The sequence below is a fragment of the Apium graveolens genome, chromosome 9, assembly GCF_009905375.1.
Source record: "Apium graveolens cultivar Ventura chromosome 9, ASM990537v1, whole genome shotgun sequence".
NCBI classification, from domain to species: Eukaryota; Viridiplantae; Streptophyta; class Magnoliopsida; order Apiales; family Apiaceae; genus Apium; species Apium graveolens.
In genome coordinates, this window is record NC_133655.1 from 67262238 (window position 1) to 67278821 (window position 16584).

Here is a 16584-nt window from a genome sequence, read left to right on the forward strand (position 1 = left end):
CACTGTCAAGACTGCTATGTAAAATATGTCTGACTTTTGCATCTTTCATAATAGATGAAAGATCCTCAGGAGTATAGTCCTTTTTATCAATCATCTTTTCTTCTTGGCCAGCAACAGCAACTGCTAATTTCATTAGCCTGTGAGGACCATCATAAACCCTGTTCAGATATTCAGGATCTGTTGCTTCCAGGCACATGACCATCTTCACTTTCCAGATTGGATATTCATGTATTTTTAGAATTGAAACCTTGATAGCCTCATATCTACTCATGTTATGGCTGATTTGATTTGTGGATAATGGCGGAGGTGGGGGAACCTGTTGTCCTTCTTTGTCTACCATCAGTGATTGTTCTTTGGATCTTAAACTGTTTGTGTATCAACAACAAGCTCTGATACCAATTGTTAGGCCTTTAGAGAACTATAGGGGGTGAATACAGTTAAACAATCAAATCGAACTAACAAACACAATTGAATCAACAATTTTTATTATTGTTGTATAAAAACTGTTTACAATACTCTCTCAAAGAATGAACAATTATCCTTAAGAGCTGCTAGGTTACATAAAAGATATATCAATTCATGGCACCTATAGTGTAAACCTAATATGTGCTTATATACTGCACAACTTCACATTCAATAAGGAATCCTATTCTATTATAAGAATGAATCCTAAACCATATCCATGTATTTATTGCTACAATAAGTAAAGTCCTACACCGACATGTATTCTACAAATCTTTCCTTCTTCTATATCTTCTGACTTTCAGCTGAAGTGACCAAATGCTGATGTCAAATGCTGAATAATAAATGTTGATGACAAATACTAATGACGTCACCTCTGCTAAACTCTGATATCAAATACTGATAGATAAACTCTGATAGTTTATATGCTGATATCATCAATTTCTTCTAACATAAAATTTATGGCGTCTTGTTAAATTTTTTTTATAGATTATTAAAATTTTGTGAGGAAGATCTTGATAAATAATAGAAATTCAATATTATAAAATTTGGTAATCGGAAGAGATCGGTGAAGATACCCATTTAGGATTAATCGGAGAATCGTGAATTAATCGAAAGGATTAGTCGGAGGAAAATTTAGATGTATTTTAATATTTTATTTATATTTAATTCAAAAACCTTATTCTATTAGTAATTTATATATTAATATATATATATATATATATTTCATGTTACATAATTGATGGTTATTTAAATTTAATTGAAATTATATTTTATAGCGAATAATTTATTTTCAATATATCGATAGAAAAAAATGTATGGATTAATCAGATTTTAGAAATCAGATTGATCACGTGCCTTAGAGAATTTTTCGAGTATTAATCGATAAAATCGGGATAAATAAAATAAAATAATAACACAATTTTCAAATAAAAAAGGCAAGAAAAAACACAATTGATGTCCATCCGACAAAAAAAACTATAAGCCTGTTTGGCAAATCGTTTAAGTCAGCTTATTGACTTATAAGCCCGCTGACGAGTGTTTATCGACCCAACTTATAACTTGAATTTATAACTTATAAGATGATAATTTAAATATTAGTAACGACTTACTTTTTTTAAACTTATTTTTGATTTTTCATTTTTTTTCAATTCTTTTTTTAAAATATATTTTTTAAATATTAATATAATTTAAAATATAAAAATTAAGATAATTATATTTAAAAATTATTTATTTTAATTTATTTAAATAAAAAAATTCCAATTTATAAGTTAAATTATTCGAACACGATTCCGAAAATTTCGAAAACGGACCCTTTATATGATGGCTAAAACCCCAAAAACATAAAGCTCTACCCAACACCCCTTCTCCTCCTGCTTTACAAACCCTTGATTTGATTTTGGTCTCTCTCCCCCCCTCCCTCCCTCCCTCCTCTCTCTCTATCTATCTATATAACGTATACATACACACAGTATTTCTATACATACAAACAATTGGTGTGATTGAGGTTGTTGAAACCCTAGGATGGAGGATTCAACTAATACAGCAAGAAATGTTGCTCAAGCTATAGTGGCTGTACTTGAGTGGAACTGTCCTCCCGATACTCGTAAAGCTGCTGTTTCATTTCTCGAATCGGTATATCTTTTTCCCTTCTTCTGCTTGTTCGCCTAAAATGTATGTTGAAAGTAGAGCGATTGTCATCGGATTTTACTTGTATTGATTTCGATAAAATTATATAAATGAGCTTCATTTGTATATATGTTGTGTGTTTTTATGTACATGTAAATGCTGAAATGATTGCTAGATTGGTAGTTTAAATTATAGCAGCAGTTAATCGGATATGGTATCGGTAAATGTATATATATCTTTTTTACTATGTTGTCGTGTTTTTGTTGATTTTGTGATTTAGATGGATATAGGGACTGTTGTGGTTTGTTTTTGTGTGTATAAGTTAGTTGATATTTGAGTGATGTCAGATTGTGTTGTGGACCTTGCGGCGGCATCTTTTCGGATAACTTATATAAATGAGCTGATTAGCTTGTACGTTTGAAAACACTTTTTATGTAGATATAGATATTTTAATGATTACTAGGACAGTGGGTTAACTTCTAGCAATTAATCAGATAGTGATGCAGGACAAGGGTAGAAACAAGTAAAGGGATAGATAATGTGGATTAATCGCAGAAAACCCACGCAGAAAACCCACGCCTAAGGTGATCCAACCGAAGAAGAATCACTACCCTAGGGTTTCTCAACCGCAGAAGAGAAGTTTGTTAGGATCGCAACCCATAACAAGAGAGAAACAATTCTCAATTTCAATAATCAATCAATTCTATTTCATAATGAAAGATTACATGAGTTTATATAAATAACTATTACTTGGATGCCAAGTAATTTCCTTAAAACTAAATACTTATATATATAAACTACCATAACTCATCAAAGGTAACAAATCCTTTATTTTATTCTACTAATATAATCTAGAATGGTCTTAATAGAATATATATTAATAACAAAACACAAAAATATCTAAATATTAATATATAATAAATACAAACTAGTATTTTAATTCTTCGTTTGGTATCATTCTCCTCGCCTTTGAAAAAAACTCGTCCACGAGTTTTATAAAATTTGAGAATTAACGAACAAAGAGATGTGTCATGGCACTTGAAGACCTCGAATTCCAACTCCATAAGCCAGATCTTCGGTAACAACACACAAAATAAAAAATTTTGATGTGTTAGTTGTTGCCAATATCTTGTCAAGGCCTAGAAAAGCAACATATTTTGACGATGTTGTTATTGTGGTTTACAGCTTTTTCACTTTTAACTACCTCCTCTACCTCTTCTTCAATGTTAAAACACTGAATGGACGACTTCTCAACCTCTTGTTTTTCCATGTTGATGCACTGAACTTTAGAAGTTTCAAGAATATTAGTTTTTTCACCTGGAGATGGAGGTTTTACGGGTGGAGGCGGAGGATTATGTTGCACACCAAGTTGTTTCATAATTATTTTTAGTGTTGCTCGCACATCTTGCATTTGCAAACCCAAATCTTCAAGCTTATTCTCCAATTTTTGTAGCCCTAGATTGTTTTGATCCATAAATTTATCAAGACGGTTGTTTACTTTGCTAGCAGTATCCATTCTGTCAAAATAAGGATTGGGGCTGTTTTGCATGTTCTGAAATATTCAGGGGCTTCTGGTGGCTGATGGTGGCTGTTGGAAGCTGTTTGGTGGCTGGCGAAGGCTTTCTGGTGGCTGTCGGCGGCTGGTGGTGGCTGCCGGAGGCTGCTGGTGGCCGTCGGAGGCTGCTGAGCAGTTTCTAGTAGTTGCTTGGACTGTTGGTAGTTTTTTTCTTTTTACTTTTTTTTGTAGGGAAGGTGTTTAATAAAAGATTTGTGAAGGAACGGTGGCTCTTGATACCACTTTGATGCAGGACAAGGGTTAAAAACAAGTAAAGGGATAGATAATGTGGATTAACCGCAGAAAACCCATGCCTAAGGTGATGCAACCGAAGAAAAATCACTATCCTAGGGTTTCTTAACCGCAGAAGAGAAGTTTGTTAGGATCGCAACCCATAACAAGAGAGAAACAATTCTCAATGTCAATAATCAATCAATTCTATTTCATAATGAAAGATTACATGAGTTTATATAAATAACTATTACTTGGATGCCAAGTAATTTCCTTAAAACTAAATACTTATATGGATAAACTACCATAACTCATCAAAGGAAAAAATCCTATATTTTATTCTACTAATATAATCTAGAATGGTCTTAATAGAATATATATTAATAACAAAACACACTTATATCTAAATATTAATATATAATAAATACAAACTAGTATTTTAATTCTTCGTTTGGTATCAGATAGGGTAGTTTAATTTCTAGCGGTTTATTGGATAATTGGATGCGTTTAAATATGAAAAAGTTGTTTATTGTAAACTTCAGTCAGTTGGTATCTATTACCAATGTTCGAAAAAGTAAGTATGGCGCATATACACATAAATGTTCTGTCAAAGTTAGAGTTAAGTTTCTCATTATATTCCCCAATTTTCTTTTCCTGATTTACCCCCTTCTTTCAAAAAACCCTATATGTCCGTTTTTTCACAAATTGAGGTGTTTTCCCTACCAGTTAAGTGCTGATTAATTGGCCGCCTTTAGCTGATTTTTAGAGCAATGATGTTATTTGTGTGTTTGTGTGTGTATATTATATATTGGTAGAGGATGAAATTACTGATTCTGGTTGATTATGTTAAAATTTATTAGTGTCGATACATAATTGTTAATGTGTTCGTATTTGGCGAATTGGTGGTACTGGTACTCCCCCATTGGCCCAAAAAGGAATGCCAGACCTCATGCTTTAATATGTTTACAGATTTTATTTTATTCAAGTTGTGTTTGAAAGATAATTTTGGGTGTAGGATATCACCTTTTCTTAATGCAATTAAAAGCATTATGCAAGCGAGCAATATTGAAATGAAATGCTTTCAACTTTCTTCCTCTATCTTGATTCCTCCCCCTTCCTCATTGACACATTCTCTCCGTCAATTTGATCTCTCTTAACTCCATTTTCTTGGAAGAAATTTTTAAACATTTTTCAAGTTTAAAAAATAATTAAAATAACTATTGCATCTTTATGTTCCATACTTTCATCTAGGGTGTAATTTACCATAGTGATCCTGCTAGCGATGCCATAAACTCTTCCCTATTAATACAAATACCGGAGTAAGACATTTATATTCGTGGTACTACTTGTCTATATTTTCTTATTAGACTTTATCTAAAATGTAATGTTTTTATAACCAAATAAAGTACAATGAATAAATGATAAGTTAATTAATAGTCCTGATTATGATCCTATATTCCATATGGATAGCGTGCCTTCCCTTTGTACCCTTTTGGCATGTAATACGTAAGTTGCATCACAATGCCTGGGTGTTCATCACTCGAATATGTTTGCTTTAATGTGGGAGGATCTCTTGTTCCCCACGAGTTTTCACGGGTCTTCTACTCCCTTTATGTACAAACTTTTTCCCCCCAATTCTAATCACAATTTAAAAATATAGTATATATAGTATATACTATATTCTTCTTATTTGTTTATTATTAATATTTGCAGGTAAAAGCTGGCGATGTGCGTGTCTTGGCAAATACATCTGTTCTATTAGTTAAAAAGGATTGGTCTTCCGAAATTCGTATTCATGCATTAAAATTGATGCAAGTATGCTCCGTGCTTATGTACATCTTCTATTTCTTGTGTATCATCAGTGCGAGATCTGTTGAGGGATAGTGGGGGAACTTGACTGCACTTCTTTATTGTATTTTTTTTTGTTTTTGGTGTTTTACGGGGAAATTATAAATAAAAATTTTGCTAGTTCAGTAGCAATTTTAAGATAGTTGCAGGACTCTATCCAAGGAACCATTTTTCTAATAATTTAAAGTGTCCCATGAGCCTTTTTAAGTATTCCATCCCTGATTTATTAATATTGTAAATTATAGACATTAGATTAAAAATGAAAATGTGTACCTATATAATTGCTATCGATTCTTGTGTGAGTTGTAGTTTTCTAATTTTTCTTAAATGTGATAGTGTGAGTATCTTACCAAATTCTTAGATTCATCTTAGATCTGTTAACTTCTGAGATTTCACCTATCTTACATCTTTAGTTTCCTTTGTGTAGCATGTAGTACGGTTACGGTGGGATGAGCTGAGTCCTACTGAAAGAAGAGAGTTCACCAATGTTGCCATTGGTTTATTGTCTGAAGTTGCAGGCCCTTGTGAAGTTTGGGCTTTGAAAAGTCAGACAGCTGCCCTCATTGCCGAGGTTTTTTAGATTACTGGTTTTTATAAAGTTGGTGATTGCTAGTATATTTCATAGTTGATGACATTTTTTTTATCTCCGCTGCAGGTTGTCCGGAGAGAAGGTTTGAGTCTTTGGCAGGAACTTCTTCCTTCTTTAGTGTCTCTTTCCACCAGTGGTCCTCTCCAAGTAATCTAATTGTTTTCAATCTTTGATGATTTATATTCTGTTCAAATTCAGTTATGGAGCTGTATATATATTTCCTTGGATAAATTTTTGTAGGCTGAGCTGGTGTCGATTATTTTGAGGTGGCTTCCCGAAGATATCACAGTTCATAATGAAGACTTGGAAGGTTTATAGTTTAATCAAGAGTTACTGTTATCCGTATGCTTGATTCTGCTGTCTTCTTTTATATTGCATAAAGAATCATTGAAAGATATTGAATTTATATTGAATTTATTTTGTCCCTAATTATATTCCAACTCAGGTGATAGGCGAAGGCTATTGTTACGTGGACTAACCGATTCATTGCCTGAAATATTACCATTATTGTACTCTGTAAGTCCTGGTCATTATTATCCCTAGTTAAGAATGATTTTTCAAAAACTAATCTATGCTTTTTTTGCAAGAAAGTTACTTGAAAGGCATTTTGGAGCTGCTTTAAGTGAAGCAGGTAGGCAACAGATGGACACTGCCAAACAGCACGCAGCTGCGGTAACATCTATTCTCAATGCTATCAATGCATATGCGGATTGGGCACCTCTACCTGATCTTTCAAAATACGGGATAATTCACGGGTACCTATTTTATTTTATTAAGCATTATTATTTGAGATTTTGACATTAATATTTCCATTTTTTTCTCTTCCAGTTGTAGCTTCTTACTCTCGTCGCCTGACTTCCGTCTTCATGCATGTGATTTTTTCAAGCTTGTCTCCTCAAGGTACACCGTACACTATAACTATATAAGTTATTGGACTTATCAAACATTGTATGTGAAATATATACAGAGTCTGGTAATCTCAGCTAAAGGTAACTGAATCTTGTATTTCATGTTTGCAGGAAGCGACCTGTTGATGCAGATGCTGAGTTTGACTCTGCAATTAGTAGTGTCGTTCAGGTGTTGATGAATGTGTCGAGAGAGTTCTTGAGCAGAACTGGATCTCATGCTGCTACAATTGATGAAAGTGAATTTGAGTATTTTGAATATATATCTGAGAGTATGGTGTCCCTGGGTACATATAACTTAAAATGTATTAGTGGTGACAGCACACTAATTCCTTTCTACCTTCAACAGGTATATGGATGCACATTACTTCAGACAGTTGTGAACAACTTATATAAATTAAATTCATGGATAATTATATTTTTCGAATCCTTTGTTTTCCTTGTTCAGATGCTGGGATATTTTCAACATTTTAAGCTAGAACTGCACTATCAGACTTTATTCTTTTGGCTGGTATAATTTCCACTTTTTCCTTCTTCAAATTTATATATTTGGAGTTCAGTATAACTATAAGTAGATTTGTCCTTATACATGTTTTATGTTTGTTTAATATTGCAGGCATTGCTACGCGACTTACTATCCAAGCCAAAAGTTATTCAACAGGCATCTGCAGACAGTTCATTGAACAATCTGAGCTCTGGTCCTAAACAAGCTGACGACGGGAAGATGAATATAGTAACTTTTCTTACAGAAGATATCTATAGCATTATGCTTGAAATCTCTTTTCAGCGCATGCTCAAGAAAGAACGAGTACATTCTGGAACGGCACATGGTATTGGAGCACTGGAATTGTGGAGTGATGATATTGAGGGGAAAGGAGAATTCAGTCAGTACCGTTCAAGACTGGTAAGTCTTCCATGACTATGCTTTTAACAATAATTTAGTTTTATCTGTCACTATCATTTGGTACTCGATTTTAGTAGTACATTTTTACTATCTGTCTGTCCTTTTTAATGTATTCTCTGCTTTCTGAACAAGGTTTCTCTTTTATTACAAGAAACTGTTATGATCATTTTGGCATCTTAAAATAATTTAGAAGTTTTTGTCTTGTGTAGATTTGTGACAACATATGTATGTATGTATATATATATGTATATACATAAGCCTGTGTTAAAACACAAACCATTTTCCCTACAAATTTTAGAACTTCCTAATATCGACACTTGATTCACTAAATTAAAGAGTATCGACCAAATATAATGAACATAAAAAAAATAAAAAACACTATTTTTTTGTGAGTTGTAAATGTAAACCATATAAACATTGGTAAACATATTGTTTGTCTATTTCATGTTCAGAATAAATGATGGATCGCATTTGTATATTTAGTGCATCTGGTGTTAAGATTTACATATTCAGCTTAATTAGAAGTGATCAGCTTGCGACATGGCAGTGAAAATTATTTGTTTAGATGAGAGGCTTCAAAATTAGCAATTTTTTACCATTTTAGCAGTAGTGCTCCTGTCAGGATTGTGTTTGTTCTTATGATTATCTATAATTAAATTATAAGAAATAAATTAAGCTTGCATTTTATTGTGATCTTTAGGTGTTGATGAACTCTTCTTATTCATGTCTTATAAACTCTGTACTGATTCAATAAATTCTCAATACAGACAGAGTTGATTCGGTTAATTGCCTCTAGCAAGCCTCTCATAGCTGCTACTAAGGTTTCTGAGAAAATTTTAATGATCATTAATGCTATTTTACTTGATCCAACTGCTCAGGTTTGGTTCCAGTCTTTTCTGATTCCTTATCATGATTTATTTGTTACAGTTCTTTATTAACTTCATTAGTATTAAAAAATCTAACATGTAGCTGTATTCAAAATCCATTGATGTGCTTTATCATTTTTTTGCTGCAGAATTTTGCTGTAATGGAAAGCATGCAATTTGCTCTAGACAACGTTGTAAGTGTAATTTATGATGGATCAACTGATTATAACAATAATGAGTCTGAGATGCAAGTTTCATTAGGCAGAATATTTGAAGGTATACTGTAATTCTTTTTCTTTTCTTTTGGGCACAATACATATATTTTAATATACTTATTAGTTTTTGAGTATAGAGGAGAAAGAGTAATGATTTGAACTCATAACCTTGTCATGGAGGGGAATACCGCCCCTAGGCCATCCCTTAGTTCTTTATTTGAATTTTTATGCATGCATATTAAAGGGTCTGGGTTTCTAATTCCATGCTGATACTTCTGATTACTTAATCTACCAGGTCTACTTCAACAACTCCTATATTTGAAATGGACTGAATCAACGTTTGTGGAATTACTTGGGCACTATTTAGATGCAATGGGCCCCTTCTTAAAGTACCATGCTGATGGTGTGGGAAGTGTTGTACATAAGCTGTTCGAGCTCCTAAATTCACTTCCTTTTGTTGTAACGGTCTGTCTGTAACTGTAGTCTTCTTGTATAGCTAATTTCACAAGACACTTGCTTGGATCTGCAAGTCTAACTTTTCCAAACACTACAGGATCCTGCAACAAGTACGGCTCGCCATGCAAGATTGCAGATATGCACATCATTTATTCGAATTGCCAAAACAGCTGGGAAAAGCCTTCTTCCTCATATGAAGGTGAAGTTCATTTTCGTGTTCAATACTAATTGTGTGTTGCAAGGATTAAAAACTCAGATATATCTTTTTGTGGGTAAAAGTTATTACTTATATATATAGGGGATGGATTCAATAGAAACTTTGTTGATGGAGAACTAGGTAGCACGGGTGCGGCACCCAAGCACCGAATTGCGTACTGGGTGCGGTTCGAGTGAGGCCAGGTGTGGCCGGGTGTGCCACCTGGCATATCCCAGTATTTTTCTGAGGGGATTCGTTGGTGACAAGGGAGAGGGATACGGCAGGGGTAGTTTTTGTAATTTTTCGTGTAAATAAAATAAGATTTATACCCCAAATCAAATTGAGCCCTAATTATAAACAAGAGTTACATCGGGAGCATGCATCGTGGTGTCTTCCTCCATCTCCGGCCATCTTCTCTCTACTTTTCTTCAGAAACAACTATCTATACACACACTGTATGTAATATTGGAAGAAGAGAAAAATAAATAAAGTATTGAAGTTGTAGATAATGTATGTGTTGAGTGAGTCAGTGCCTTAGAGCATATGCACCCGTTTCCTCAATCAATTCATCAATTCATCAATTGAATCAATGGCGTTGGTTACGATTTACACTAAATCAATTTTTTTTCACAATTTTTGTGCACCCACAAAACTCCATCAATCCATCAATTACTATTCATCAGGTAAATAATACATAATATTAGCTATCTTACTTAATAATATAGATTAAATAATATATATTTTACTTCAGCTCTATTATTTAATGGTACCACAAATAGTATTCTTTTTTTAACTATAAATATAACCCATTTTTTAACTATAAAAAATAAAAAATCATAAAATATGTAGTAAAATATGAGTGAAAAAATTGATGTTACAAATAAAATACTTATTGTTGCTATTTATAAGAAAAAAATGTATGGTAAAATCTGAAATTATAACTGTTAAAAATGTTAGTCAGTATACTGTCTTTTAGCAACAAAAACAGGAGAATAGTAGTAGATATTCTTCCAATTAGTTGGCCCCATCATTTGATGGCCATCAACTACTCCATTAAAAATCAATGGTCTGCTTAATGAATTGACGGTCCATCAAAATTTGATGGAGTTGCAAAAAGCCTTCTGCATTCTCTTTTTTCATCACAGCAGCAATTAAGCTGATGTATCAACTTAAATTTGCAACCGGTGCATATGCTCTTAGTGGGTGTCATGTAGAGTGCACAAAGTTCTAGTAAACAATAGACTATTATATATATTGAGTGGAGAACTTCTAATACATGCTTCAGTTAATAGTAATATTTAAATATAAAGACGTACAGGACATCTCTTCTTAAGTTAATTATCTTTTTGTACTATACATTATTCTCCATAAAAAATACATCTATTTAAAATAATCTTTAATAATTATTAAATTAAAATACATATTTCTTATATATATATAAATATAAATATTATATTATGCCGTATCCCGCCACACTCGAATCCCCATATTTTGAAATTTTCCGAATTCACGTATCCCCGTACAACGTATCCCTGCACCCGCACCCGCATCAGCACCCGTGCTTCCTAGATGGAGAACCTTAGAAAATGAAACCTTAGTTATTATGGATTGAACCTTATATACATGTAAAATTTATATGTATTTTGAGTTTTATAAATTATATTCAACGCTGACGTTGCAATTCATATGAAATTTGCCTTTTCAAAAATCAGGGTATGAATTTAATCTATGATTTATTTTACTTTAACCTTCTTACCATGGGTTGAAATATTCAGATACTTAATTCTACATGCATAATTAAGGTTTAACATATATATATTTGTTGAATCTTAGGTTAGGCCTTTAAAGTTATACGAAATTTCCAGTCATTAACAAAAACTTTGCTACTTTTATTATTTAGCAGATGTATTGAACCTTAGTTACAAATACGTTGAGCCCCATTCTGACAAGAGTTTCACTTCTATACAACAATGTCACCTTTTTTTTTTGCAAAAGGGCATAGTTTTGGATTCACTTTCAAAAATGTTACCGCACTATAGTTTAACATGTTCAAAATAAGTTTCTAAGTTTTCTTTACCACAATTTCTCCTTGAACCAGCCCCTATATATGTGTGTATGTATATCTTCATACTTTACTAAAAGAAGGAAATTAGGGGAAAGAAGATAAGAAACCTCCCAGAACTTTAAATTGTAAAAGCAGGAACAGTAAAATAATAGTTTTGTCTCTATCTATGCCTGAAACAGCGTTCCCCCAACAGTCCATGAGATAATATATAAAAAGGAATTTTGGTGGTAATTCTTGAATGGTAGAATTATCTATAATCTTATAATTATCATGCTTCAAGTTCTGTTCATTCTATAGATCTGTAATCTTGTCATCCCATTTAAATGAGCAAAATTTAGACCTTATTTTCCTACTCTCATAGTCCCTCTATCTGGATGACCTTAGTTTTTTTCTTGTAATTTCTAATCTGATTTTAGTTTTTATTTTTTGTCCATTTTTTTTATCTCTTGTATTCAAAATTAGTTAGCTATGGCATAATATTCATCAAGTCAAACCCATGCACTCATACAAGTTTAGTTTTGTAGCTGGTATAATCTTCATGTACTTTCCTTTTCACTGTTCTATAGGCAATAGCGGATACAATGTCTTACTTGCAAAAAGAAGGTGGTCTACTTCGCGGGGAGCATAATCTTCTAGGGGAAGCATTTCTTATTATGGCGTCTGCTGCTGGGTAACTACTTACTAGGGGTTTCATTTAAATCTGTGTTTTTTCATTTATCCTATAGTAGTTAGTTTCATGCTTCTGATTCTAATGCAGGGTTCAACAGCAGCAAGAAGTTTTAGTGTGGTTGCTCGAGCCTTTGAGCAAACAGTGGATACAGATTGAATGGCAAAATGAGTTTTTATCTGATCCAAATGGTTTGGTTCGCTTGTGTTCTGATACAAAGTTCATGTGGTCACTATTCCATACGGTAACATTTTTTGAGAAGGCTCTTAAAAGGAGTGGTGCTAGAAAAGGCAGTTCAAGTTTATTGAACACTTCAGCAGAAAATAATGTTCCCTGTCATCCTATGGCGTCTCATCTGTCATGGATGCTGCCTCCTCTTTTAAAAGTAAGTTTGCTTCTCTAAGGAAATGGTAAAATACTCTCATATTTCCTCCAAATGTTTTTCTCTAATCCGGTTTCATTTGGAAAATGTAATTATTCCAATCATGACATGTTTTGATTCGCAGCTGCTTCGAGCTATACATTCTCTGTGGTCTCAACCTGTCATTCAAGCTTTACCTGGAGATATGAAAGCTGCAATGGTTATGAGTGATGTTGAGCGGACAAGTCTTCTTGGTGAAGGACCCAAATCGTCTAGGAGTGCATTGAATTTTATTGATGGTTCTCAGTTTGACACTAATAAAGAAGGCTCTGCAGAGTCAAATGAAATTGATATAAGGAATTGGTTGAAGGGTATAAGAGATAGCGGGTATGTTCTATAATTTTGAGATGCTTTTCTAGAATTTTAATGCTGAAAGACAGCTGGTTTACCTGTCAAAAAATGTCATGATGATGGGCAGAGCAGTGTGGGTCATGAAGCAATAATCTACAGGGATCTTGAAGGAATAACCTATGGGGCCTTTGTTGAACCCTTAACAATTTTTTTTAAATGCAATAAAAGTATTTTTTTCTTTCTTTGGGGTAAGACAGGGAAGGAACATGTGTTATATTGCTTGTTTAGCAATGTGTTTCTTGTTTGTAATTTATGTTACCACTTAAAAGATGGAGCTTATGCTTGATCAGACTCGATTTCATGATTGTATAGATGAAGTGCTATTATTATATGATAATAATTGTGAAGAGTATATGTGATGCTTCTCTTATAAATATTATATATGTAGAGTAGGGTTTATAAAGTCATTTCTTTAATATGCATCTATCCAACTTCTGATGAATTTGTGATATATTATTCAAACTAGGTATAACGTACTGGGCCTATCAACAACCATTGGGGATTCATTTTTCAAAACAATGGATGCTCATTTTGTAGCTCTGGCTTTAGTGGAGAATGTACAATCAATGGAGTTCAGGCATATGAGGCAGCTTGTCCATTCAATATATATACCCTTAGTTAAATGCTGCCCATCAGATATGTGGGAGTTGTGGCTGGAAAAGCTTTTGCATCCAATATTTTTGTACTCGCAGCAGGCTCTTAGCTGTTCATGGTCAAGTCTTTTACAGGAAGGTAGAGCAAAAGTTCCAGATCATCTTGGCATACCTGCAGATTCTGACTTAAAAGTGGAAGTAATGGAGGAAAAGCTACTGCGAGGCTTAACTCGTGAGATCTGTACACTCCTTTCCATTTTGGCTTCCCAAGGATTAAATACCGGTCTTCCTTTAGTAGAGCAGTCTGGGCATGTCAGTCGGGTGGAAGTCTCTGCACTCAAAGAATTGGATGCATTTTCCTCCAGTTCTATGATTGCGTATGCCTGGATTTATTGTTCATGAGAAGATTTCATCTACAATTTGATACTAAATTGCAATTAATGGCAAGAATCGACAGTTATGTTTTCTGTTTTCTGAATAACAAAATTGTATTTTAAATGCAGTTTTCTTTTGAAGCACAAAGGCCTAGCTTTACTGGCACTGCAGATTGTTTTAGACACCTTTAAGTGGGGTGACGGTGAAGCTGTGACTAAAGTTTCTTCCTTTTGTGGATCTATTGTTCTGTTGGCTGTGTCATCTAGTAATGCTGAACTCCGTGAATTTGTTGCAAAGGATCTGTTCTATGCCATAATTAGTAGTTTGGAATTTGATTCAAACAAAAATGTCAGTGCTGAGCTTGTTGGTCTCTGCCGTGAAATCTTTGTGTATCTCTCGGAGAGAGACCCAGCACCTAGGCAGGTTGGTGAGATTTCTTTAGTAGTTTAATTTGAAGTATAGTTAATATATTTGATTGCAATTTAAATATTTAATGGTCTTTGCACTTGTGTGCAAACCATATTTTTTATTATTACAGTTGTTACTCTCCCTTCCCTGCATTACCCCTCAAGATCTTCTTGCTTTCGAAGAAGCTTTAGCAAAGACAAGCAGTCCCAAGGAACAAAAGCAACATATGAGGAGCTTGTTGTTGCTAGCTACAGGAAATAAACTAAAAGCTCTTGCTAATCTGAGAAGTGTTGGAGTGATTACAAATGTTTCGGGTTAGCACTGACATCTAGTTTTTGTTACTGCTCAACTAATAAATGTGTGTGTTTCTGTGTGTGTGTGCGCTTTCGTCCTATATTTTGGATCTTTGTTTTTCTTGGCTGTCGGAAAGCAATTTTAAGACTGAGGTGTTTTTAATTAGTCCTGTCAATACTTCTCTGCAGTTAGCTGTGTTATATATATATGACAACTTATCCCCAGCCATCGTTGGATGGGATACACAGCAGCCGCAATGCATTGCAGTAGCTTTCACCTGCCGCAAAACATTGCGGCAGCCTCAATGAAATGGCTGGTGTATCCCAGCCATGTTGGCTCTGGATAATTTGCTATATATATATATATTAGATATAGCCATGATAGTATATAGATGATGAAATTTTACATAAAGAAATATCATTGTATTGCCCCAAAAAAAATATATCTTCCCTAAAAAAAGGATATCAAGATATTGCAGAACAGTATTGCCTTGAAATTTCAGAAGCATGTCTCAAAAAGGTTTACTTATTATCCACAAGTATATAGTCTGTAGGGCTGATTTGTAATGCAACATGCGATACAAGTTCAATTTTTTAAAGAATTTCTGGATCCACGAAAGTGATGCTTAGCATTACAAGTTCAATCTGTACTTGGAGGGTTTGTTTGTGAATTCACTGGCGCCTTTATGTTTTGGAAATCTTTTGGAAAGTACTTTTTCACAGGCTTTATTACTGATCCTTGTTTCCTAACATTTTCAGCTAGGCCTCGCAGTTTGCTCTCTGCTCCAGAACCCAGAAATGACGAAGGCCCTATTGGTTTGGCAGCAATTATGTAAAGGTTTTCTTGAGAACTTGTTAGCATGTACAGGGACAGAATTTAGTTATTACAAAGGGTTACAACTTACTAGTCTAGCAAGATAAGGACTATGGAGCATGGCAGATGAGGCTCATTTTCAGTTTGTGGAGGAGAGATCAACAGAATTGTAGTATAATACGTAGAATGACAGATGTGGAGCGTTAACAGCATTTAAGTATTGTACACTATTTTTTTTTTGTGTAATTACTGTGTGTGCTGTTGTCAAAATTCTCATTACATATATCCCATGCTTTCCGTTGGTCAAAAATCAATAAAAGTTCTCTAGATATATAAACTTGACTCTATATGTGTCAAGTAGTTTTTGTTGGAGACCAGACACTTATGTTCTGCAACTAAAATCGTGCATAAAAATATTGCAAAATGTATTATTTTGTGAATTATGTTCAACAAAGATCATTATTATATTCAAAATTTTGAATATTATGCATGTACTGCATTTAGAATATTACAAAATGTTTTATTCTACGAAAAATGTTTAGTTTGTAGAATATTTGTTTAAATTGCAGAATATATATATTATACTTATTAAACTTAAATGATCTTTAACAATTTTAATGAATTAGTGATATCAATAAAACATATTTCACAAAATAATATATTTCATAGTGTTTTGATTGCAGAATATAAGTTGCTTTCATGGTCTCTCACAAAAACGTGGTCTCCATGAAATATCCTCTT

The 16584-nt window shown here is 33.5% G+C and overlaps 1 protein-coding gene across 1 annotated transcript; it reads left to right on the forward strand.

Moving 5' to 3' along the window:
- The first annotated feature begins 1815 nt into the window (after positions 1-1815).
- On the forward strand, positions 1816-16172 carry LOC141683528 (protein HASTY 1-like). The gene is made up of 22 exons (XM_074488266.1): positions 1816-2097; positions 5591-5692; positions 6153-6296; positions 6381-6461; positions 6555-6624; positions 6760-6830; positions 6906-7069; positions 7143-7214; positions 7334-7568; positions 7668-7730; positions 7836-8123; positions 8891-9001; positions 9139-9265; positions 9500-9669; positions 9758-9859; positions 12488-12591; positions 12679-12973; positions 13095-13336; positions 13827-14330; positions 14457-14751; positions 14867-15050; positions 15789-16172. The coding sequence occupies exons 1-22, from the start codon at positions 1987-1989 to the stop codon at positions 15863-15865; spliced, it is 3612 nt and encodes a 1203-aa protein (XP_074344367.1). The 5' UTR covers positions 1816-1986; the 3' UTR covers positions 15866-16172.
- The last annotated feature ends 412 nt before the right edge of the window (positions 16173-16584 follow it).